At 39.6% G+C, this 23,008-nt stretch overlaps 2 protein-coding genes across 2 annotated transcripts in view; both read right to left on the minus strand.

Moving 5' to 3' along the window:
- Positions 1 to 4,040: 4,040 nt before the first annotated feature.
- On the minus strand, positions 4,041 to 10,849 carry LOC144530766 (cytochrome P450 2K1-like). The gene is made up of 9 exons (XM_078270480.1): positions 10,338 to 10,849; positions 10,049 to 10,211; positions 9,607 to 9,756; positions 8,202 to 8,362; positions 6,439 to 6,618; positions 6,212 to 6,353; positions 5,188 to 5,372; positions 4,919 to 5,060; positions 4,041 to 4,822 (listed from the first exon to the last, which is right to left on the minus strand). The coding sequence occupies exons 1-9, from the start codon at positions 10,545 to 10,547 to the stop codon at positions 4,611 to 4,613; spliced, it is 1,545 nt and encodes a 514-aa protein (XP_078126606.1). The 5' UTR covers positions 10,548 to 10,849; the 3' UTR covers positions 4,041 to 4,610.
- Positions 10,850 to 12,010: 1,161 nt separating this feature from the next.
- The window catches only part of abca3b (ATP-binding cassette, sub-family A (ABC1), member 3b), a 28,781-nt gene continuing 17,783 nt past the window's right edge, over positions 12,011 to 23,008 (minus strand). The window contains exons 18-31 of the mRNA XM_078270478.1: positions 21,998 to 22,196; positions 21,579 to 21,885; positions 21,212 to 21,485; positions 20,612 to 20,816; positions 20,242 to 20,461; positions 19,594 to 19,752; positions 18,868 to 19,040; positions 16,821 to 16,955; positions 16,509 to 16,703; positions 16,199 to 16,386; positions 15,901 to 16,071; positions 15,169 to 15,365; positions 14,766 to 14,839; positions 12,011 to 14,312 (exon numbers count right to left, since the gene is read on the minus strand). Coding sequence (XP_078126604.1) covers positions 14,181 to 14,312; positions 14,766 to 14,839; positions 15,169 to 15,365; positions 15,901 to 16,071; positions 16,199 to 16,386; positions 16,509 to 16,703; positions 16,821 to 16,955; positions 18,868 to 19,040; positions 19,594 to 19,752; positions 20,242 to 20,461; positions 20,612 to 20,816; positions 21,212 to 21,485; positions 21,579 to 21,885; positions 21,998 to 22,196 — 2,629 coding nt within the window. The 3' untranslated portion in view covers positions 12,011 to 14,180. The remainder of the gene's footprint in view (positions 14,313 to 14,765; positions 14,840 to 15,168; positions 15,366 to 15,900; positions 16,072 to 16,198; positions 16,387 to 16,508; positions 16,704 to 16,820; positions 16,956 to 18,867; positions 19,041 to 19,593; positions 19,753 to 20,241; positions 20,462 to 20,611; positions 20,817 to 21,211; positions 21,486 to 21,578; positions 21,886 to 21,997; positions 22,197 to 23,008) is intronic.

Below are 23,008 nucleotides of genomic sequence, written 5' to 3' on the forward strand. Positions count from 1 at the left end.
GGTGGGTGTGAGTATGCTTGAGAGAGAGAGAGAGAGAGAGAGAGAGAGAGAGAGAGAGAGAGAGAGAGAGAGAGAGAGAGAGAGGAGAAGAAAAGGTGGAGGACAGTGAAAATAAAGAGTTTTTATCTTAACTACATTTTAGTGGCAACTTTTTTGGTCAACGATATTGCATGTTGATATTGCCACAGTAAGCGTTTAATGACGGCAGTGCTGTCTCGTCTCGTCATTATTATCGTTAATGAATTTAACTCTTCAGAAGTAGGCCTACTCAGCCTTTATTGTGCCATCGCTTAGTTTCATTCATATTAATAAATATTCAACACTGTGCAAACTGCTCCAAATTCCAAACGCCAAGTTAATTGGGTACCCAGCAATACACCCACACCAAGTGTGAAGTAGATCAGATGAACGGTTCTCGAGATATTTAAAAAATAACAGACACACACACAGACAGAGGGTCCTTGCTTTATAGTCAGAGTTGACAGATGGGGGAAAGAGAGAGAGGAGTATAGCATGTGTATCAATTGAACACAGGTTATATGGCATGCACTGTAACCACTCGGCTATCAAGATGTTCCAGTGTCTATGTGATTATTAACCAGCTGTACATTTCCGCTTTGTTTAAACTCAAACATGCAAAATATGACTTAATGTCTGTACATCTTCATATTTCCTTAAAATGCCATTGCAGACGGGAAAGATTAACAAGCCTCATGTCTCTCCTTACCTTGTATACGTGGATATTTAGCCAAACAGGTTTGTTACTGTAAATATCAAGTTCTTCTCATTGTAGTGAGTGTCCATAACTCAAGTGTCCTAAAAGTAAGAACACCCACATATCATTATAAAAAATAGACGTGCAATATTGCTGTTCTTTTTGTTCAACGAAAAACACAAAAGATGTTGTCTTACCTCTTCCTTCTGCTTCCGATTTAGAAAACAGGCCACAAGGCTCCTGCAGTTCTGAGGGTTTAGTGTCTCTTTCAGATGATGGACATTTCAACAGTTTTTAATATCAGCTGCCGGTTTTTTATCCAACCAACCAGCCTGGGAAACATGTTGTAAAGCTGTGATGTTAACAGTGAAAACAAAAAAGACACACCCACAACAACATCCAGAGTAGATTTCTGCGATCTGAGGCCATCGCGGGCCTGCTCGGCCTCCAGAGGGAGTCGGCCTTCGCCGTTGTTTCACCTGTTCTTGAGCCCTAGGTACCTGTCTATTGTTTCCTCATTACCTCTTGTATTTAGTCTCTTGTTTCCTCATTACCTCTTGTATTTAGTCTTGTTTCCTCGTTACCGCTTGTATTTAGTCTCTGTGTTTCCTTTGTCTGTCAGGTCATTGTATTGTTTAGGGTGTTTGTGGAGTCTACCCCGTTGTCTCTGTGTTCCAGTTTTTGGTATCCTGTTCTTTTGCTTCCTCTACATTCTGGAATGATTTTTGCCTGCTGCGGTCAGGACTCCTTTTTGTTGATATGGACTTTATTATATTAAATCCTCAAGCTCAATTTAGCCTGCTGTCTCTGCATTTGGGTCCAACATTTTCTGAACCTTACGACAGTTACCAACTGTCTGTTTTTAAAGGGACTGTACACGATATACTGAAAACTGCCTCCCACAGGGCTCTCACTGACCATTCCCCAATATGTATAATACCTACTTTTATTTTAATTTTTTTTCTCGCTCATGTAGGCTACGTGGACTAACAAATCAAAACACAGAACAGAGAAGCTCGGATTACAACACACACAGAGGCCGAGTGACTTTATTCTCTGCTCAGGACAGAAATATTTCTTGCTTCTATGTTAATGTTCTGAATGTCGAGTACAGCCCCTTTAAATTCAAAATGAAAAGTGCAATCTTGTACTATTGTACAATCAAGGCTGCACTTGGAAGGTGTCCCCCAAACCTTGTGGAGGAAATGTTACTCAGCATTACGATGAGACCTTGATGTAATTTTTGTACATCAGAACACCTCATGTATCGTCACTTTGTTACCTTCATGCTCTGCAAACATTTGGATCAGATGGTGGCATTCCTCCAAGACTCTTTTGCCCATCCCAAAGTCCCTCAGGGTGGTGAGGGCAAAACGTCTCAGCTCTTTCCAGGAGTCTCCATTTGCAAAAAGAATTCCTTTTAAAAATGACATGCAAGTTAAATTTATTCTGTACAAGTCATGTATATAACAGATACAATACTCCATCAGTAATATGCCTAAATAAAACGAGTACAAATATTAAACATTGAAACAGTTTATCAAACAAGTGGCAAATACAATGTTATTTGTGGTATTTCGGTCTCTAACTGTTCATTTATGTTTTTTGTGCTAATACGTAAACATACGTATGTTAAAGATTTTGTAAAGGTAGGTCTTACCGTGACCTTAATTCTTATCATAAAAAATAGGGGAGATATATCTGTCTCCAAATTCGTCTGCATAGCTGACCAGAGCCTCTTTGACTGCTTTGTCTCCAGACAGAACAACCACTTTACTGGTTCCAAAGTACACGTAAACACAGAGCCATGTTTCTTTGAAAGCGAGATACAAAAGAATGTAGTCCAATTTGTCAGAGATATGAGGACACTTCTTATTGTAAAGGCTTTTGTAGGGTTTCTTGAGATCAAGCTGCAACAGGTTGCCAAGCAGCGGAAGAGGCCTCGTCCCTGGCGGCTCCTTCCCCATTTCCTGGGAGGTGAAACTACTGGAAACAAGAGGACGAGAGAGCAACAACCCCCAACAAAGTGGTGGGTCTAGAAAAAAGGAAGAAAACAAAATCCTCCAAAAGACAATTGTTCTTCTGTTGACGGTACTCCTTTTAAGTCTTGCAGTTAAAACGCAGTGCGGTGTATATAGTCAAACGAACATCCCCTAGAATGTCTTTGCAGTTGAGGCAAAGGTTTGAGCAATATTACACGAGAGGGTGCTTTAACGTCAATACTGGCACGACAGTGATGTGGTCAGGAGCGAAGCGTTTGTACCGAGAATTTGAAGCAACAGAGAGGATTTCCAGTCCCTGCCGAGTCGGCCAACTTGAGCTACACTTACCTCGCAAGTTCTGCGTTCCTTCGCTACTTTAGTTCTTCTACTTCTTACTGTATTAAAAGCGTGTTAGTCATTAAGTTAAAGTATTATGTCTAAAACACCCTTTTAGATTTGTAAAAGCTGTCTTGTTATTTAACGCAATAAAGGGAGATTTCACACATTCTTTTCACATGACAACTTTGAACAAGATCCACATTGAAAACCACTATACCTAGACTTATCAATTATACACTAAATTATCCCAGAGGCTAAAGATTCTTAAAAACACAGTTTCAGATTTGTGAAAGCTTTATTGTATTTGTGAAAATGCAATAAAGGGAGATTTCAGTTTTGTTTTTTTTCATATGTAGACGACATTAGACCAGATCCAAAACCACTGTACCCAGACTTGTCAAATCTCTCTCTCTCTGTCTCTCTCTCTCTCTAGTGCGTTTTTAATAATACTTGAGTTTTTTACCTTTTCTGTTTGTTTTGGAGCCACACCATAACATTATGCAACGTGAGGTTTGTAAAATAAAACAAACATCACCTACAATTATGATGGAGAGAAATCCACTTCATCTTATAAATTAACCAGTCTATAGCCACAACATTCCACTTCCGGGATTGCTCCGGTGCTGCCAGAAATTCCACCGGGTCACGCTCTTTTCGTCCCGATGTCCGTTACCTTGCGCTTTCTTTGTGTTGGAATTTTGAACTCCTGATGATTTATGATGACCATCGTTAACTGCTCAAGACTATCGCACATTCACACACGTTTTGTTGAGCTTCACAGGTGCGCTCTCTCTTGCACTCACACAACATGTGTGCATAGAAGTCAAGACAGTGTATGGTGTTATATACAAACATAATCATCTTTCTAAACTGGGCTGCAATTGCTGATGGCCAATCTAAAGACTGTTGGTATTAAACTGCAGCCTGTCCCAAGGAACCATTTGCTAAATACAAGGAAAAGTTAGCAGTCAACTGAACAAATCATGATTTAAAAGCAGTTTAAATATATTTCTCCTTTATTAAATAATTACAAATTTGAAATTACTTGTTTTTGTCTTTTATGAAGCATCAGACAACATTTAAAACAGTGTGTCCAGTATTTCATTCAGTATTACGGGAAAAAACACAGGTAGGCCTACCAAAATTGGTATATAAATGTAGTTTTAGATGTACATGAGGTATCAGCCATCAAGAAGCAGGTCTAAATTTAATTAATTTTAGAATGTAATATGACGATAATCTGCCATTTGCAGCAAACTAAGAAATTAAACCCTTGACAAATTACAACCTACAAAACCAAATACATCTATTTGTGAAAACAAGTCCATATACATTCCTACAACTTGTTTAAACTAATTTGTACAAATTACAAAAAAACATTGACTGTGTACATACTGTGTATGACTACATTTATTTATCTCATTACAATTTCAAGTAATTTCCTGCCCTATAAGTGACTGAAATAAACTGTCCCCTGTTGGTATTCTTGTGGATGTGACATCTGCAGGCTGCTCAGTATGTTGTGGTCTTAGTAAGGGTAAATAAAACAATATTCACACCATTGGCACATGTAGTTATAATGCCATGCTCCTCTCTTCCTCATTGCGACTGACAGCACACAGCTCATGAGGTGAAGGGGTGAGTACAAAGCCCACAGCTGGTGTCAGATCCAGTTCATCCTCTGTAACTCCAGGTGGAGGAGTGAAACGAAAATGCTGGAGGAGGGCAGTGAAGAAGAGGAAGAGCTCCATCTTAGCCAGACTTTCACCAAGACACACCCTGCGACCTGCGAGAATGAAGAGATTTGCAGTTAATCTGGATCATGCTGTGTAAAATATCTCAGTAATACCTAAACAACGTAAACTCAACAAAGCTGTTCTACCTGCAGAAAAGGGCATGAAGGCGTCTCTCCGGGTAAATTGACCCTCCTTATCCAGGAAGTGCGAAGGGTTGAAGGTGTGTGGGCTCTCCCACTCGCTCTCATCATGCAGGACAGAAGTAAGAAGAGGAAACACAGTAGTCCCCTAAAGACAAAAGAAGAGAGCAAGGTGTATCATATAAAGTCACATTTTCAAGTTTTTTTGAGGTGGATTAACATTTCCTGCAAGAAAATTTGTTGTGGATAAGTACTTAAACATCTGAGCACATAACCTCTTTGATAAAGTAGCCCTGGAAGATGACGTCTCGGCTGGTTTTGTGAGGAATGGCCATGGGGACAATGTTGGCCAGTCTCTGTGTCTCATGGATGACAGCATCAGTGTATGGCAGGTTCATCCTGTCCTCTACCCGGACCTGGCGGCTTCCGACCACCCTGCCCAGCTCCTCCTGGACCTGATCTGAACACACAAAATGATAAATTGATATTCTTTGTCTGCATTAATTTTAACACGAGTAGACTATCAGAGTCTGCAGCCATGCTAGAGGCTCTATGAAGCTGTACCTTTTTGGCTGATGGTAACGTCATTAATAAAGTGTTGGACAAAAGTTAAGGGATTGCCAAAATGAATCAAATTCATCCTGAGGGGGGCATGTCATGACAATAGTCGTTGAGACATTTCACCCCAAACCACAAATGTCCATCTCATGGTGGCTGTCAAGGAAAAGTCAGGGAATCATCATCAAAGTCATTAGAGTTCATCCTCTGGGCACCATGAATGTCTGTAAAAGACATTGGTGGTGGTGTACTATCTGAGCGACAAACCGACAGACAGCATGGCTTTAAAAAAACAGAACTTTTATTTATTGAGTCTTTGGGCATTTTTTGCTTTTGTTTGACAGATTACAGTGTAGAAATGGGGGAAAGAGAGAGAGAGGGGTCTGATATGCAACACACGTACCAATTGAACACAGGTTATATGGCATGCACTGTAACCACTCGGCTATCAAGACACTCCAGTGTCTATGTGATTATTAACCAGCTCTACATTTCAGCTTTGTTCAAACTCAAACATGCGAAATATTCTGTAATCTAGACAAACGGAGACATATATGTCCCGAAACTAGCATGAAAACTGAGCCACTACAAAAAGCAATCTGTAAAAAAAAAAAAAAAAATGTAAAAGAAGAAAAAAAGAGGTGGCACACCATCGGAGCACTAAATGTCTGTACAGCTTCACATTTCCTTAAAATGCCATTGCTGACAGGAAAGATTAACAAGCCTCATCCCTCTCCTTACCTTGTATACGTGGATATTTAGCCATAAGCAGCAAACTCCATCTCAGTGTAGTCGCTGTGGTATCAGTTCCAGCAGCAAACAGGTTTGTTACTGTAAATATCAAGTTCTTCTCATTGTAGTGAGTGTCCATAACTGAAGAGTCCTAAAAGTAAGAACACCCACATATCATTATAAAAAATAGACATGTGCAAGTGTGCAGTCGAAAAAAAAAAAAGATGTTGTCTTACCTCTTCCTTCTGCTTCCGATTTAGAAAACAGTCCACAAGGCCCCTGCAGTTCTGAGGGTTTAGTGTCTCTTTCAGATGCCTAATTAAATCTTTGACATCTCTGATGGTCATTTCAACATTTTTTAATATCAGCTGCCGGTTTTTTATCCAACCAACCAGCCTGGGAAACATGTTGTAAAGCTGTGATGTAACAGTGAAAACAAAAAAGATTATTGAAAACAATGTACACCCACAACAACAACAACCTGAGTAGATTTCTCTGATTAAAAACCAATAGCAGAAAATACTCTTCTGTTGAACTATAGAGATGTATATGAATCTACTGCTATAGAATAATGATGTAGTTTACTATTCTACACAATTATTCAATAACTAAATTTCATTTAGTCCTATGTCATGCATTTATCAGTTACCATTGCTTGTGTGTAATCTACGGTGGCCGACAGGGGCAAACGCCCTGAAACTTAAGAAAACACACACAAATAGACAAAACACAAGCAAATTAAGAAAACATCTTCATTAATTTGACAACACATGTGCAGCATTCAGCAAACGCGCTGCAAATACACACAACACAACCAAATACATAAACGCGCTGCAAATATGAAACGATGCAAAAAGAAAAGCACACAAACCCAGAAAACAAATGCAACAAAAAAACGCAGCATCCAGAATATACAACGGAAGTTCTCCAGACCTCTAGAGGGAGCAGCTTAGTGGAACAGCTTGATTTTTTTCGACCCCACGGGGAGAGAGCGCTCTGCCTTTTTATTAGTCGGGTATGGCTGCAGCCTGGAGAACTCCATAGACTGTATATTAAATTCATATTATTATTAATAACATAATATATTAATAATATAAAGTCTATGCTCCCGTCTCATGCCCTCCCGGCTGGTGCCGTCCCCGAGCTTCGGCTTTTCAAAATAAAAGCTTGCGTCTGGTCCGCTATGTGTTTGTACTTTGGTGTGTTGGATGTTTGTGAACTAAACACTACGGCAATCATGCTAATGAATACAATAACTTTTTCAGCAGATGTCTTACTTACAACACGTTGGAGTTAGCAAAGCAGTTTTGTGTTTATATGTGCGAGCGGGATTTATTCAGATTGATAAATCCCACGGTAAATTGGCTGGTTTACTAAACAGGGAGGGACTATAAATCCTGTCTGTTTTTTTGTATTTCAAGAGTGAATTGCTCCACAATATAAATACAGATTGATCACTTATTTTGTTGGTAACCGTTGTTGTATAATCACAATATTACACTTGAGTAGGCCTATAGGCTACTTTAGTAATGCACCTTTCGGACCTCGAAATTAAACCCTCTCATGTAATATGGCTTAAACAAACGTCAACGTTAAACGCTGATGCAGACCCCCCGCCCTCCCGTGGGGTCAAAAATCCAGCTGTTCCACTAGCTGCTCCCTCTAGAGGTCTGGAGAACTTCCGTTGTATATTCTGGATGCTGCGTTTTTTTGTTGCATTTGTTTTCTGGGTTTGTGTGCTTTTCTTTTTGCATCGTTTCATATTTGCAGCGCGTTTATGTATTTGGTTGTGTTGTGTATATTTGCAGCGCGTTTTCTGAATGCTGCGCATGTGTTGTCAAATTAATGAAGTTGTTTTTCTTTGTGCATCGCTTCTTTTTTCGGGGTTTGCGTGCTTTTCTTTTTGCATCGTTTTTTATTTGCAGTGTGTTTATGTATACAGCCACCGTAGTAATCCCCTTAAAACAGCAGCAATTTAAAAAGTAAATATGTAGCCCACCTGGATTTGTGGAGAGCCGGTAATGCGTATGGTCTCGTTGGCTCTTCTCACCATGTTTTTGAATCGGGGGTCATTGTATTCAAACCTGCTTCCATACACGATAGAGGAGATGATATTGGATGTTGCATAATTCACCGGGCATGCTGTATCAAATGGTTTCCCTGTAAAATGCCATTGAGAAATAATTTAATTATTAAGACGTAGAAGGTTGATATGTTTGGATATGTTTCTGAAAACATTTTAGGCGATATAGACAATGCAGTAACAGAATCTTGATTCACATTTTATAAGCGCTGCCTAATTTTCCAGTTTAACCGCACAAACAGTCGTACCTAGGTTTTTTTACAGCCACATGCACTGACATGCACATGCGTGTGGACCGGCTATCGGATAACAACACACACAGAGGGAGTGTGACTTTATATTCTTTGCTCAGGACACCATTACTCCACTATGTCTTTACATAACAGATTTGTTTGCTTCTATGTTAATGTTCTGAATGTCGAGTAGGCTACAGTAGGCCTACAAAATGAGTAGTAGGCCTAGAAGTGCAGTCTTACACTGGCTACAAAAAAATTGTAAAATATGGATGATGATTTGAACACTGCTTAGTGAGAATAATAAAGTAAAGGTACTTTATTGTCACATACACATAGCCAAATTCATAACCCATCCCTCAAGGGAGCAGTGGGCAACCTTTACATCTCCCGGGGACCAACTCCAGATCTGAGCTAGTGCCTTGATCAAGGGCACTGACTGGAGAACCTAGTACGTTTAACACATTTTTTGATGGTGGGAGAAACCAGAGCACCCAAAGGAAACCCACGCCAACATGGGGAGAACATACAAACTCCACACAGAAAGGCCCGCAACGACCTGGATTTGAATCCAGAACCTTCTTGCTATGAGACCACAGTACTAACCATTGGGCCACCATGCTGCCTAATAATAACTTAAATATAGCCTATATATGTATTACAGATATGTTAATATAGAAGAAAAAGCCAGATCCGTCCAATGTGTTGTTTAAATGATATAGAAAAGGAGTTCCAGTTTGTTTTCTACTGTCCTCTTTATTGTGAACAGTGCTTTGTTTAGTAACATAAAAATAGCTATTGATTTTGTGAATATGGATGAAGATCAAAGACTGAGATGGATGTTTACATACTAAAAAATTGTCAGTTATCTTGACAAAGCCTGGGAGAAGAGAAAGATGTCTCTTTACTAAGATGATCTGTAGATATTTGTTTGTATTGTTTTTTTATTTTTTTATTTCTGTCATTCATGTAGGCTATTTCTCCACATGATTTGTATATGCGAGACCGGAAGATGTCTGTTAAATTGTGGTGTCTTGTGAAACCATACGGGATGGGCTAAAAACCTATATATATTATCACTTTGTTACCTTCATGCTCTGCAAACATTTGGATCAGATGGTGGCATTCCTCCAAGATTTTTTGCTCAGCGACTCTTTTTCCCATCCCAAAGTCCCTCAGGGTGGTGAGGGCAAAACGTCTCAGCTCTTTCCAGGAGTCTCCATTTGCAAAAAGAATTCCTTTTAAAAATGACATGCAAGTTAAATGTAATCTGTACAAGTCACGTATATAACAGATACAATACTCATCAGTAGGCTAATAAGCCTAAAATAAAACAAAGTAGAAAATAAAAAGATTAAACATTGAAACAGATATAAAAAAGTATATTATCAAACAGGTGGCAAATACAATTATACTATATTATATAAATACAGTTATTTGCTTTTTCTATAACTGTTCATAGTATTTCGTTTTTTTGTGCTAATACGTAAACATACTGTATATTAAAGATTTTGTAAAGGTAGGTCTTACCGTGCCCTTGATTCGTATCATAAAAAATAGGGGAGATATATCTGTCTCCAAACTCGTCTGCGTAGCTGACCAGAGCCTCCTTGACTGCTTTGTATCCAGACAGAACAACCACTTTACTGGTTCCGAAGTACACCGTAAACACAGAGCCATGTTTCTTTGAAAGCTGTAAAAAAAATGTAGTCCAATTTGTCAGAGATATGAGGACACTTCTTATTGTAAATGGCCTTTAGATAAATTGCTACAAATGTTAGGAAATGGATTTGGTTTGGGATAAGAGTGCTTAACTTACCTCACAGAGGCTTTTGTAGGGTCTCTTGAGATCAAGCTGCAAAAGGTTGCCAAGCAGCGGAAGAGGCCTCGGTCCTGGGGGCTCCTTCCCCATTTCCTGGGAGGTGAAACTACTGGAAACAAGATAGAGGACAAGAAAGAGAGCAACAACCCCCAACAAAGTGGTGGGACTAGAGAAAAGGAAGAAAACAAAATCCTCCAAAAGAGACATTTGTTCTTCTGTTGATGGTACTCCTCTGACTAAGTCTTGCAGTTAAAACACAGTGCGGTATATAGTCAAACAAACGTCCCCTAGATCTGTCCTTTGAGCTGAGGTATAGGGTTACTAATCATCTACCCGCCTCTCGTGAGCTCTGTGACCCTGAGGTGAGCAACACAGTCTCAAAGGAGATGCACACCTGACAAAAAAAGCAGGACTTGTCTTCTTGTTTTTCTTCTTTGGGTTTTGCATCCTTAGCATATTCCGCCTTGTACACTTTCAACAAACTCAAGTTGTTTTTTTTTCCGCGTACTTCCTATGTCACCTAGCGTTCACCTGGGGGTACCTGCATTCCAGTTTGGGAACCAATGAGATAGAAAACAGGATGTTTATATCACAAAGTGTAGCCAGGCAGCTAGTGTTTTCTTATTTCTATTGTGTATATAGTGTGGTGTGTTCAGTTACTACTGATAAAGAAAAAAGAAAAACGTTTTAAAGCGCCCATATTATGCTCATTTTCAGGGTCATAATTGTATTTTAAGGTTGTACCAGAATAGCTTTACATGGTTTAATTTTCAAAAAACACCATATTTTTGTTGTACTGCACAGCTCTCTCTCACTGCTGCAGATCCTCTTTTCACCTGGTCTCTGTTTTAGCTACAGAGTGAGACCTCTTTTCTTCTTCTGTACGATCTTTGATTGCACTCACATGCAGTAGCTCAGATGTAGATCATGTCAGCTAGCTAGCTCCATAGACAGTAAAAGAAAGGCTGTTTCTACAACTTCGGTCAGTTACAAGGCAGGATTAGCTGGGAAACTTCTAAATGAGGGTGCACATGTAAGTAGTTCTTTTGTAGATTATGGTGAACTTGTGTGTGTTGTAGCAGTGCTTTGCTATTGAGAACGAGGTAGCATGCTAGCGTTAGCATTAGCGTTAGCTACGAGCTAACGGTTGCGGTTAGCCAGCTCGTTTCGGCTTGTGACGTCACAAGCCGTGCCGATGGATGGATTTTTTTCAAAGTTGGTATGCGTGTGGAAGCACCAGAGACACAAAAGAACACCCCAAATCCCAGAAAAAGTGTTTTTTCATAATATGGGCACTTTAATAACAAAATAACAGGGTACTTTTATTGTGAAGAATTTATAGGAAATGAAATCGTTTTACAGCCACTGCTTTGACTATTCCGACTCATTGGCTGTTGACGTAAAAGCAGAAATGTCTGTAGTAATACCCTACATATTAGTCAATTCGGGGATGTTTAATGAAATGCATTGTAGTACAGTAAAGGAAATTGTAAAATTAATTTTAGATTATTTTTTTTAATTAAGGTAGCCTTTTTAAAGGCCAAATGTGATCCTTTTTAAAATGATGGAAAATGTTCTTTCACGTATCCCTTGTAGTATAAAGCCATGCAAATAGATACAAGAAAGGTGTTAAGTGTCACTTGCTGGAAAAATGAGACCAGACACTAGTATTTGCATAGAGCATTATTTAATTTAAAAAGAATAGCGATACATACACAGTTGACAAGGTCAGTTTCATGGTACAGTATAGTACACAATTACAATGTGAATTCCCTTTTCAAATATGATTCACTGTATTTCAGCATAACCATCATTCAATATCAGCAGTGCAAACCTTTATATTTCTCCTCAAACTACGTATCTAACATTGCAATTTGATTCAAGTCATACATGTAATGAGAAACAAATTATGAAAATACACAAACAAAAGAGTAAAAATTAGGTTAAATTCTTTAAAGAGCAATAAGCCACATATCCGTGTCTTTCTAGACTGTCCGTCTCTACTTTTCTTCTCCCAAACACATCTGATGACATGAAGAAAGCATGAAGCTGTTGATAAAGTTTATAACTGGGAGTGTGTTTTGCTTTCGTGTAAGACCGTAAATACATTCATCTCACTTCTGTGAAGTCAGTGATTTTTCGAGAGTAGGAATGTAATTTGTGCATTCGTACAGTTAATGCGATTGCTGATTCATTTCAGATTATATTATTGATCTTTAACATGGATGAAAAGCAAGAAACTTCTCATCAATGTGGGGAATATCTTTTTTTGAAACTTCAAATGTTATTCAAAATATTCTTACAGAATACATATTTTTACAAGTTCTTTAAAGTACAACCTAGGCTTTAAGATAGTGCTACATTGGGAACGCTCTGACATTCGGTTCATAGTAATACATCCAAATGAAAGAGGAACAAACATTGTGCTGATCATTCTTATACTTATACTATTGTTGGGCCTTTTTAAATGCATTTCCTGACGTTCCCTGAAGGTGCAGCTCTATACAGCAGTAAAGGTTGTCCACACAATATGTAAGGACTATCATAGCACTGTTTAACTATAGTCTGGATGAATTCAGGAATCATGAGTTGCCACACTCATTCATTAAATTGTACATTTCAAAGATGTAAAAGTATTGCTACAAAAAGGTTTTTAAATCAAATTAAGCTTTAAGCATTGACTGACACACACACACGCGCGCGCACACACACACACACACACACACACGCACACGCACACACACACCTCAAAAAAAGGTAACTGCAGCTGTTTTTAGGCCCAAATCAACCCCATGCCGTCTGATACAACTTGATTTAAAGTCAAGACATCCCACAACATTTGAAAGTAATCCACTGGGTGACACAATGATTTCTTTCTAAATAGCTTCCATGTAAACTGTAATTGGCTGGATGTCCACATGGTAACACACTGTTGGTGGAACTTGTTTGGCAGGAAAACCAAAACATTGGTTCCCAAGACCTAGACAATGGAGGTGTGTTAAAATTTACTCCGGACTAAATGTACTCTGAGGATTAATCCTCAATGAGGATGGTCTTCTAGTAATCGCTAGCAGCTCTCTGCTTCTCTAGTATCATGCACTCTGTTTATCGTATTGTATACATGCATTCATTAATTTGCCTAAAACAGTCTTTAAAAGAGTAAATGTTCTGCTCTGGCCTGAATGAGTAAGTGGTTTTTAGTACCATGAACACATCACATTATTTACATCTGGCAACAATGAGAGGCTCTTAAGGATAACCAGGCATTTTGTACAGGGTAATATAAAGAAACAAGAACCCTCTTTAGTTAGATAAGGCGCAAAGGTGTGCAAACAATTTCATTCACGTATCAAATGGGAGTGGTTCATTCTCTTGTGATGATCACAGAAAAAAAGAGCACAAACTCTTGGTAACATAAGCAATCAAATAAAATCATAAATAACAAAAAAGACAAGCTGTACACACAAATAAACTCTGTCACACACAATTCAGAGTAGTGGTAGTATCTAGTAAGTGGTTTCATTGTCTTTGACCTCACTAAAAAAGTGCAGAGTTCATTACTTGGTATAATCATCATCCCCCACATGTCATAATTACAATTCTACTTCTTTGTCACACAATAACAATAACAACGGTATGAATGACCCAACAAAAGACACACTGACTTGATACAGTAGTAGAAATGCTGAAGTTGATGTGACTGGCCCAGTGTGTGTGTGTGTGTGTGTGTGTGTTGGTGGTCAAGGTAAAAATGGAGCTGGAGATAAAACCTGCTCCAGCCTGTGTACACATTCGATGAGTGACCAAACAAGGCTGTGATGGACGGATTCCTTGCTCCACTTACTTTCTCCTACTCTCTGTGCAGTGCTGGAACTGGGCAAAGCTGAGAAACACCTGCTCCAGTGATATCTGGCTCACACAGTAGTCTTCAATCTGGTATTTCTCTTTGGCTGCCTCCAAAGTGCCAAACACCTAGGTGGGAGTAGAGAATAGGGAGGGAGACAACATGGAGAGGTGTGATATAAATGCATCTCTGGTGTTATCAAAGACTTTGTGCCAAGATCAAAATTTAAAGCTACAGTCTGCATCTTTTAAAAATTTAAAATACAAATAAATACACTTCATTTCTGCCCATGTTCACACACACACACACACACACACACACACACACACACACACAGCTACTTGCATCTTTTTTACATTTCATTTTTTTCAAAGTTAGGTTATCAGTGTTTTTACCATTACTGTGTACATTTTCTTTTTTGCCATCCACATGTTAAACTTCCGTGGTTGAACATTTTGTTGAAGCTATAAAATTGCAGCTCAGGTATTTAAGAGTTACCCTGTACACTTCTGTCCACTAGAGGGAGTGTAAACACAGCACAAGTGCAGAGAGACTACTGGATTTCTGTATAAATCAGTCACCTGTGCCCAGGTAAGTGTTTTGTCGGTCAAATGATAGTGCACCATTCCCTGGTGCTCATCCTTTAGTTGACTTCCTGTGGCGGGAGAAAATTCACATGGTTAGATTTGCTTCGCTTCAAATTACGTTAACAGCCACACACCCTCAACTGTTTAATGAAGAGCACAAAAAGAAGAGATCCATTTTGAAAAGCTTATCTGCCCATTCAAATGTAGAATGCTAACTATAAATGCAGCTATATTAATACATTTTGATCTAATGTTAAAACATAGTTACTTGGTTTTTTTTTTTTATAGTTACTGTGGTAGTAAACACAATTTTAATTTACTTTGAGTGAATTCAATATTTTATAGTTCTAGTAATCTTAATAGTTATTACTGTAAATATTAACTGTATGCCTCTGACCTGGGAAGGTACTTTCGATGAAGTCTTTAAAAAGCTGCAGGTCACTGTCCTCCAACTCAGCCTCTATGTGTATTTTTGCCAGCAGGGTGTAGCCACTGCCAAACTTGCTCTTCAGGTGTTGGGGACTCCCGAGGCACTTGAACTGACCGTTGACCATCACTGCCAGCCTGGTACACAGGGCCTCGCACTCCTCCATACTGGGGAGGGACCATAGCAGGGAGACAGGTCAAAGGTGTAAGCATTCTCATGTCTTCTGCTTTTCATGTATCAAGATGTAGCAGTAAAACGTCTTTGAAGATGTATTCAGATCTTTTCCATTGATAGTACCACATTGTATAAATACCATGTTACAATATAAATATTACAGAAGAATTGGTAGCAAAACTACTAAAAAGAAGTTTCATCTATAATAATGCATCAATATTGTGTTACACTCATATGTTTTGTATATAAAATAGTATTTTGTACAGCATTGAGGTGCTTACATTTTACTGTAATGGAATAGTTTTATATTGAGGTATTGGTATTATTATTCAAGTAAAGGATCAAGGTACTTGAGCTACTACATCTACTACATCATTGAATATTTTCTCTAAAATATAGTAAGGTAGAAGCAGAAAATAGCAGAAAATAAAAATAATTAAGTAAAGGACCACTACCTCAAAATGATACAAGTTCAGACCTTGGGTAAATGTATGTCTGCTGATACCCAATACAAACTATAAAGCTCACCTATGAGAAGTGATGATTATGGCCTTTCCAGACTCCCGTGTGCGTGTAACAGCGTCCCACAGCAGCCTCCTGGCCACAGGGTCCATCCCGGTCGAAGGCTCATCCAGAAAGATGACTGGAGGCCCACCGATCAGAGCCATCCCTGCACTCAGCTTCCGCTTGTTACCACCACTGCATATGTTGATGGTGACGTATTATTCACACACACTTGCTCAACAAAATACAGAATTATTTAGGCTACTATGTGAACTGTGTGGCACAAAACAGAAAAAGGAATGGCTCAAAACAGTCTACCCACCTGTAACTGCGGTTCAGTTTATCGGCATGAGGCTCCAACAGCAGCGACCTCAAGACATTCTCCACACAGCCAGACACATATTTCTCTGGTATTCCTCTGAGCCTGGCATACATACTCAGAGTTTCTCTTCCTGTCATGTGGTCCAACACGGCATCAAACTGAGGGCAGTAACCAATGCGCTGCTGCACCTGCAATCCAGAGATAAATGCCCTCTTTCAAATCTTGGCCTTTTGAAAGCTATGTGGCATCGATTTATCTTGCTATTGATTTAACAGAAATGTCCTTTCCTTCCATCTCCCTCTGCTCTTACCTTTTTAATGTCCCTCAAGATGCTGTATCCATCAATGTAGGCGTCCCCGGAGGTAACGCTCTCATCACCAGTCAGCATCTTAAAGGTTGTAGTCTTGCCTGCTCCATTGAAGCCCAGGAGGCCAAAACACTCCCCTTTCCCTACAGCTAGAGACAGCCTGTCCACAGCCAGAAGCCTCTCCCCGCTGCTGTACACCTGAGAAGGAGAGATAACAGTGGGTCTGTACCACCTTGTCATATCTCACAGAGACACACATTTCAACCATAAGGCAGTCCGTCTCATTCAGACAAGGAAGACTCCTGTGCTACGTACCTTGCTGAGCTCCTGTAGTATGAGGGGGCTGCCAACCATAGACTCTAATATTGGCTGGCACTCCAGGACCCTTTTCCTCTCTTCGGCCACGTCCCTGTCCTCTGGAAGCTGTGCTGCATCCTCTATAAGAGGTACCTAACACACACATACGTATGACAAAAAAATAACAACCACAAGAAGTAAGACATTGTGTCCCAATGTCACAAGGTGATGTCATGTCTTCTGGCCAGAGTTTTTTTTGAAATACTTTACAAATAGTTTACTATGTAATAGTATGTCACAGAGGTAGACTGAAATAATATACATTTAATTACACTTCATGGACAAGATTACGCATGCGGCGCTAAATTACATAACAATGGAAACTGGAAACCGTAATCTTCAACCTATAACTCTTGTCATAAAAGCATTTAGGGCCACAACTAACGATAACAACTATCTGACAATAATTTTCTCAATTCATCGTAATAACAAAAAATGGCTGTGGTAATTTGCTGAAGCCAAAGACAACGTCTTGAAATTGCTTGTTTTGTCCGACCAACTGTCTGAAACCCAAAGAGATTCAAGAAAATTAGGAAATTCTCAGAACTGAGAGGCAATGTTTGGCACTTTTTCTTAAAAAGTTAAAAGATTAAAAGATTATTAATTATCAAAACAGTTGCAGATTAATTTCCTGTTGATTAACTAATAGATTAATCAAGGAATCACTAAAGTGTTAGAAGTTTCAGACTTTCAGATGAGATATGCAATTCTTAAATGTGAAAGAATCCCTACAGTAAAATCGATGTGCTGATGAATGCAGAGGTCTTAGAAGTGTGTAGTAGCAACTCGTCGACTTTTCTGCCTGATAAAGTGCGGCTGAGACTGGTTTTATTACGTGAGGAGTCATATATGAAATGTATCAATTTTGGAAAAACCAATGAACATATTTATCAAAATTCTATTGATTTAATTCAAGACTATTGCCCATGATATGATAAAACCATTTACAGGGGCATCTGCACCTAGAGGGCAGATAACTTTGCTTCTTTGAAGTTCTGTATTAGTCACATGCTGCTTTGAAATCTCACAAATCAAAATGCTAATTGACTTTTATAAGAGACAAATGTTGCCAACTGCCATTAAACCTAATATGAACCACACTAGTTTCTAAGTGTGATGATCCTTTTCATAAAATGTTAAACATGTTGTCTACTCCCAGTGTTTGAATCAAATCTGCCATTTACTTTGTGGATCCACAACCACTACTCTAGTTGTCTTTAGAAAAAATAAAAAATAATAGTCCATCAACGCTCTGAGCGAGTTCTTGACTATTTAGAGACAGACTGCAGAAGAAATAAAATAGTTTAAGAATACGTTCTTGGCTATTAAAAGATTTTTGTCAGCAGGGCTGTACCGGGTTTTACAAGGTTTGCCGAAGAAAAGAACTAAGCTTTGCGGTGATGACCACATCGAAAAAGATAAGAGTATACTCAAGAAAAGCTTCTGTAAATATGGGGAATGAAATCTCAAAGCCGTGCGACGCATCTGGACCCATAGTGGGTGAGATGGTTAGAAAATATGGACCGGACTGCTTGATATATCTGTCATATTGGTCAAAAAGCTGAGTCCAGGAAAGTTATTTTATCTGCTTTTATATATTTAACTGTTTTAACTGCTCCTCAATGTTTAATTTCTTATACTGCACTGTAACTTTTTTTTTTGTCTCGTGTTTTTAATTTTTTTTTAATCTGTTTTCATGTAAATCTGTTTTTAATTTTTTTAATCTGTTTTCATGTAAAGCACTTTGAATTGCCCTGTTGCTGAAATGTGCTATACAAATAAAGCTGCCTTGCCTTGAGACTTTTTTAGGCTTCAGTTTGAATATGTTTAACAACACTTTGAAAATAGTTTCTCAGAGAGACCCCCTGTGCAGTGCAAGCTGTGGTTGGTTGCTAGGAGATTTCTGATTCAACTGGAAAGTTTCCATTCTCCCAAACAAAACACACACAAAAAACACAGAAAAAGACAAACCCTGCCTTGTTCACAGCTCCCACAACTCATCTACCTGTTTACGTCTTCTGCCCAGGGAGGTGAGGAATCGCCGGAGAGTGCGGACACACTGCAGCTCGATGACAAACAGCAGAATAATAAAGACTACACCCTGCAGTGAGAAGGCCACGAGGAAGCGTCCCACACCAGGCTCCGACATCGAGAAATAGTTTTTCTGGTACGTGATGTCTAGAACAAGAAAAACACTGAGTTAGGTCAAGTAAATTAAGGGTAGAAATATGGAGGGTTTACAGAAGATATCTGATCATTCAATTATTAGTGTTTATTTTGGTGATTGAAAACTGGATTATAAAAATACAATTTAAATTGAGTCGGATGCATAATGCACCAATTTTTCTCTTTGCTTCCCCTACAGAAGTATGAACCAACCCCATCATCCCAATATATGTGTGTAATACTGCCACCCACATTATGACTCATCGTTATAATCATATCTTCTAGATCACATATTAAATGCAGGTACTAGACTGCATCTTCATTGTTTTAAAACTAAAATCTTACACGGGACCACCTCTACGAAAAAAGAAAAATCAAAAAACACACACACACACACACACACACACACACACACACACACACACACACCTCCATTGGGGGATATGCCTACTCATGGCTTCTCTACCCCTCTTCTCTTAATTATTTACATAGCGATGGAGTCTAATCGCCAATTCTGTACATTTATTTTGCACCTTTCAACAACGTCTCTCCTGATTGAACTTACTTAAGTAGTTGCACACTTTCTCACTGAGTCGACTGGAAGTGCAAAACGAGATGAATTCGTAGTTCTGGTAGAACTGGCTGAAGGACATACCCAGGCAATAGTTTGGAAAGATCAGGAACACCTTATCCAGTAAGTGTGACAGGTCCTGCAGGTTCAACTCTGAAGAAGGAATTCATAAGGAAACATTCTTTTATTTTCATTTTTTTTTTTTTTAAATAGATTTTTCACCCATTTTTCTCCTGATTTGGTGGTTATCACTGCCAACTCCCACGTTGACCTATAAAGCATTTGGACAGCCACTTGTGTTCTCACTATCATCTGAAAACCCTGCTCCTCTTCATACGTGCAACCCAATCAACCAGTAGGAGTTGCTCGAACATGATCCCTCATTGGCTTCCCACCACAAATACTGCAATGTGGGACACAGCCGAGCCAGAAGCACTGCACTGGGAACTGAACCCAAAGCTGTGAAGGGGTTGGCTTTTTTTCCTTAGTGCCATCGCCACACTGCACTCAAGATGTATTCAGCCAAACCCGAACATTTTTAAAATCCTTAAAACTAGAACATACTGGCCCGAACATTACACAGTCATTTTTATTAACTTTAAATGTCTTCCATTGCTAGAAGCCCACGTCTGCTCCTCTCACCTGGGATGGTCATGATGGTGACAGTCAGAAAGGTGGCCGTGCCAGAGATCATGTTGAAGATGGTGAGGCGTGTGTAGGCAGTAGCGGCAGTGGAAAAGAAGAAGCTGAGCAGGTACATGAGAGGCACAACAGCCCAGCCATACAGCAGCAGTAACAACAACACATCTACCAGGTGGTTGTTGTCTACAAAAGCCTTGATTCCAAATGCCTGAAACACCACCTAAGAGCATAAAACAATGAGACATGAGACTGTACAATGCATACATGAATGTTATGCATACTGTACTCTCTCTGCCTGGACAACTCTGTTTAGACTAACTTGTAAGTCTCAGTGCCTTTATCCCAACAAGTTATCAGATGTCATACTGACCAGCATGAGGAGACAGGGCAGCAGGAAATTGACCAGGTCCCACAGCAAGGCAGAAAACCAGAAGTTTGACAGGTAGACACCGCTGACCTGCTGGACATGCTTGGACTTGATAGAGGACTCTGTTACAAGCAAGAGGGCAAATGTGCTGGACAGGGAGGCCATACCGTACATCAGGTTGATGGCGATGATGAAGCCTGTCTTTCCCCTACAGATTGATTGAAAAAAATAAGGAGGTGAAAAAGGGTTGATGACAGGAGGAAATTGAAGTGAAATGGTGCAAAGGAAAGGCAAAGAAATGGCCCGAAAGACAGACAGACATAAAATACACGACTGCTCTCTTGAGCTCCATCTGTTCAAATAGTGTAATGGCTAAACAAAATATCTGGGGTTTAAATCAATATTAAGTCTTTATTTTATATTATAACATTTTATTAGTCTTATTATTTCAAGTCTTTTCTGGAGTTTCAGAAATTTTTTATTAATACTTGTATTTTACCTTTAGCTTTATACTATAGCAAGTGTGTAAAAATCAAGTTTCTTGTTACTGTGCGTGCCAAAACAAATTCATGTTACTTCTCTCTTTCCCTCCACTCCACTCACTCATTGAGCTGGCTGTGGGCGATCTCAGACAGGTTGCGTGGCATGGGGTAATTGCCCGTCTGGATGGAAGCATTCGGACCTGCTAGAAGTTTGAACAGAGCGTTGTCCATCAACATTAGGGATGTGGCGGGTGTATGGTAGCCCTCGTTATTGAAGTAGGCTGTTGCTTCTGCAAATCGGCTGCTGCTGCCACGGAAAGCAGCACCCACCACACAGTGCTCATTAAAGCTGCCACCTTCTTCCTCTGCCTGGGTCAGGATGAAATCAGTGAAGTCTGATGATGGGGAGCGGGAGGAAAGGGGCATATGGTCAGTAAATACTCAGCTAAGCAGTCAAACCAAGTCCCTGTCTCTCTCACGATGCTTACCTGTGATATTGACGAGCTGGCCAAGCTGGGCAGAGAGCTGTGAACTGTATGTATTTGCCAGGGCAGAGGCCAGGGGACCTACGGCAGGCTGCAGAGCCACAGGGACCCTGGTGGAACCATAGCGGCTGAGTGCCAGCCTCAGCTGAGGAGCGTCCTGGTGATTGGGAATGGTGCGTGCCACAACTAAAGCCAGAACGGTGAAGATCAAAGGGACCAGGAACTGAGCCACCATCACCTTCCAGTTTCTCCAGCTGTACAGGGCCCTCTTCAGGAACATGGCATAAAACTGTTGCAGGTGTAGTCTGGCCTGATGGGAGAGGAAAGGGGAACAGAAATGTTAAAAATGAATGAATGATATTAATGACTCAAGATTAATGACATGCAGAAAATAAGCATCAGCTTCCATCCTCTTATCTCACCCCAGTGTTTAGCTTGATGTTGGAGCAGTCCTCTGAGATGAGCGTGCCGCTGTCTGTGAAGTCAGTGACATCGGTCATGCCGCTGCTGCTGCTGGCGTCATCTGTGGCCCAGTCATGGGAGCGTCTCTCATGTTGATACTGCAGTGCTGGCAGCTGGATTGCCTGGATGTCCAAACTAGAATCCACCAACTTTCCCACCCTGAACACACAAATCAGTCTGTGGTTATATACTAACTTAATGAAAACAGGAAAAATAAAGATCATTAGAAAAGATCATTATACAGTATTTCATTTCGGATTAAGGATTAAAACAATAATTCTTTTTTTAGTTTTTATTAATGGTAGCAGTGTTACTATCTAACTGACAAGGCATTTTACTTGGCTGCAAAAAACTAAACGCCAGAAGGGAGCTAAATGACCAAATGTTCAAACAGCAGCTTTTCTTGGTATCACGTTTGATGTTTAGTGTTTATGGCCAGAACACACTGATGGACTCGGTATGACTTTTGCAGAGCTACCATAACAGGCATTTTTATATTTAAATATTATGGTAGAGGTCTACATGGGTACGAGCCGGGACCCGTACAGGTTCAGATCCATTACATTTATACATCTGTTGGGTGTTGGCGTTGCATAGTTTGTCCCCCAGAGGGAACTCTACAACATCCCTTTTGGCAATACTCGTGTTTAACCCTTTAAGTTTCATAATCTTAAGTTTGTATTTTTATAAATTTTATTCATCAGAACTTTAATATATTTTGATGTTCCTCTGTTCTGTTGTGACAATAAAATAATGTTAGGGAAATCGGTTTATGTTTTGTTACGCGTTAAAAATCCTTTATCGGTCGGGCTCTAATCGTCATTATACTTAAAAATAGCTCAAACGAGTCGCATTTGCCATACGTCACCTTGACAACAAGTGGACTTTAAAGATGAAATGACAATTGAATTAGCCTGGATGTATTTGGACATGGACGATGGATTATATGTGTAATGGCCAGGCACAGGGGA

Source organism: Sander vitreus, chromosome 15, assembly GCF_031162955.1.
Source record: "Sander vitreus isolate 19-12246 chromosome 15, sanVit1, whole genome shotgun sequence".
Taxonomy (NCBI): Eukaryota; Metazoa; Chordata; class Actinopteri; order Perciformes; family Percidae; genus Sander; species Sander vitreus.

What these genes read in the sequence shown, in the direction of transcription:
- LOC144530766 (XM_078270480.1), bottom strand. Translation starts at nt 10,547, where the DNA reads ATGTCTCTTTTGGAGGATTTTGTTTTCTTCCTTTTCTCTAGTCCCACC. An exon ending in AATGTTTGCAGAGCATGAAG is followed by an intron (nt 8,363 to 9,606) that starts GTAACAAAGTGA and finishes GGCATTTTACAG; the next exon opens with GGAAACCATTTGATACAGCA. An exon ending in AGGGCTACTTTATCAAAGAG is followed by an intron (nt 5,061 to 5,187) that starts GTTATGTGCTCA and finishes TTTTGTCTTTAG; the next exon opens with GGGACTACTGTGTTTCCTCT.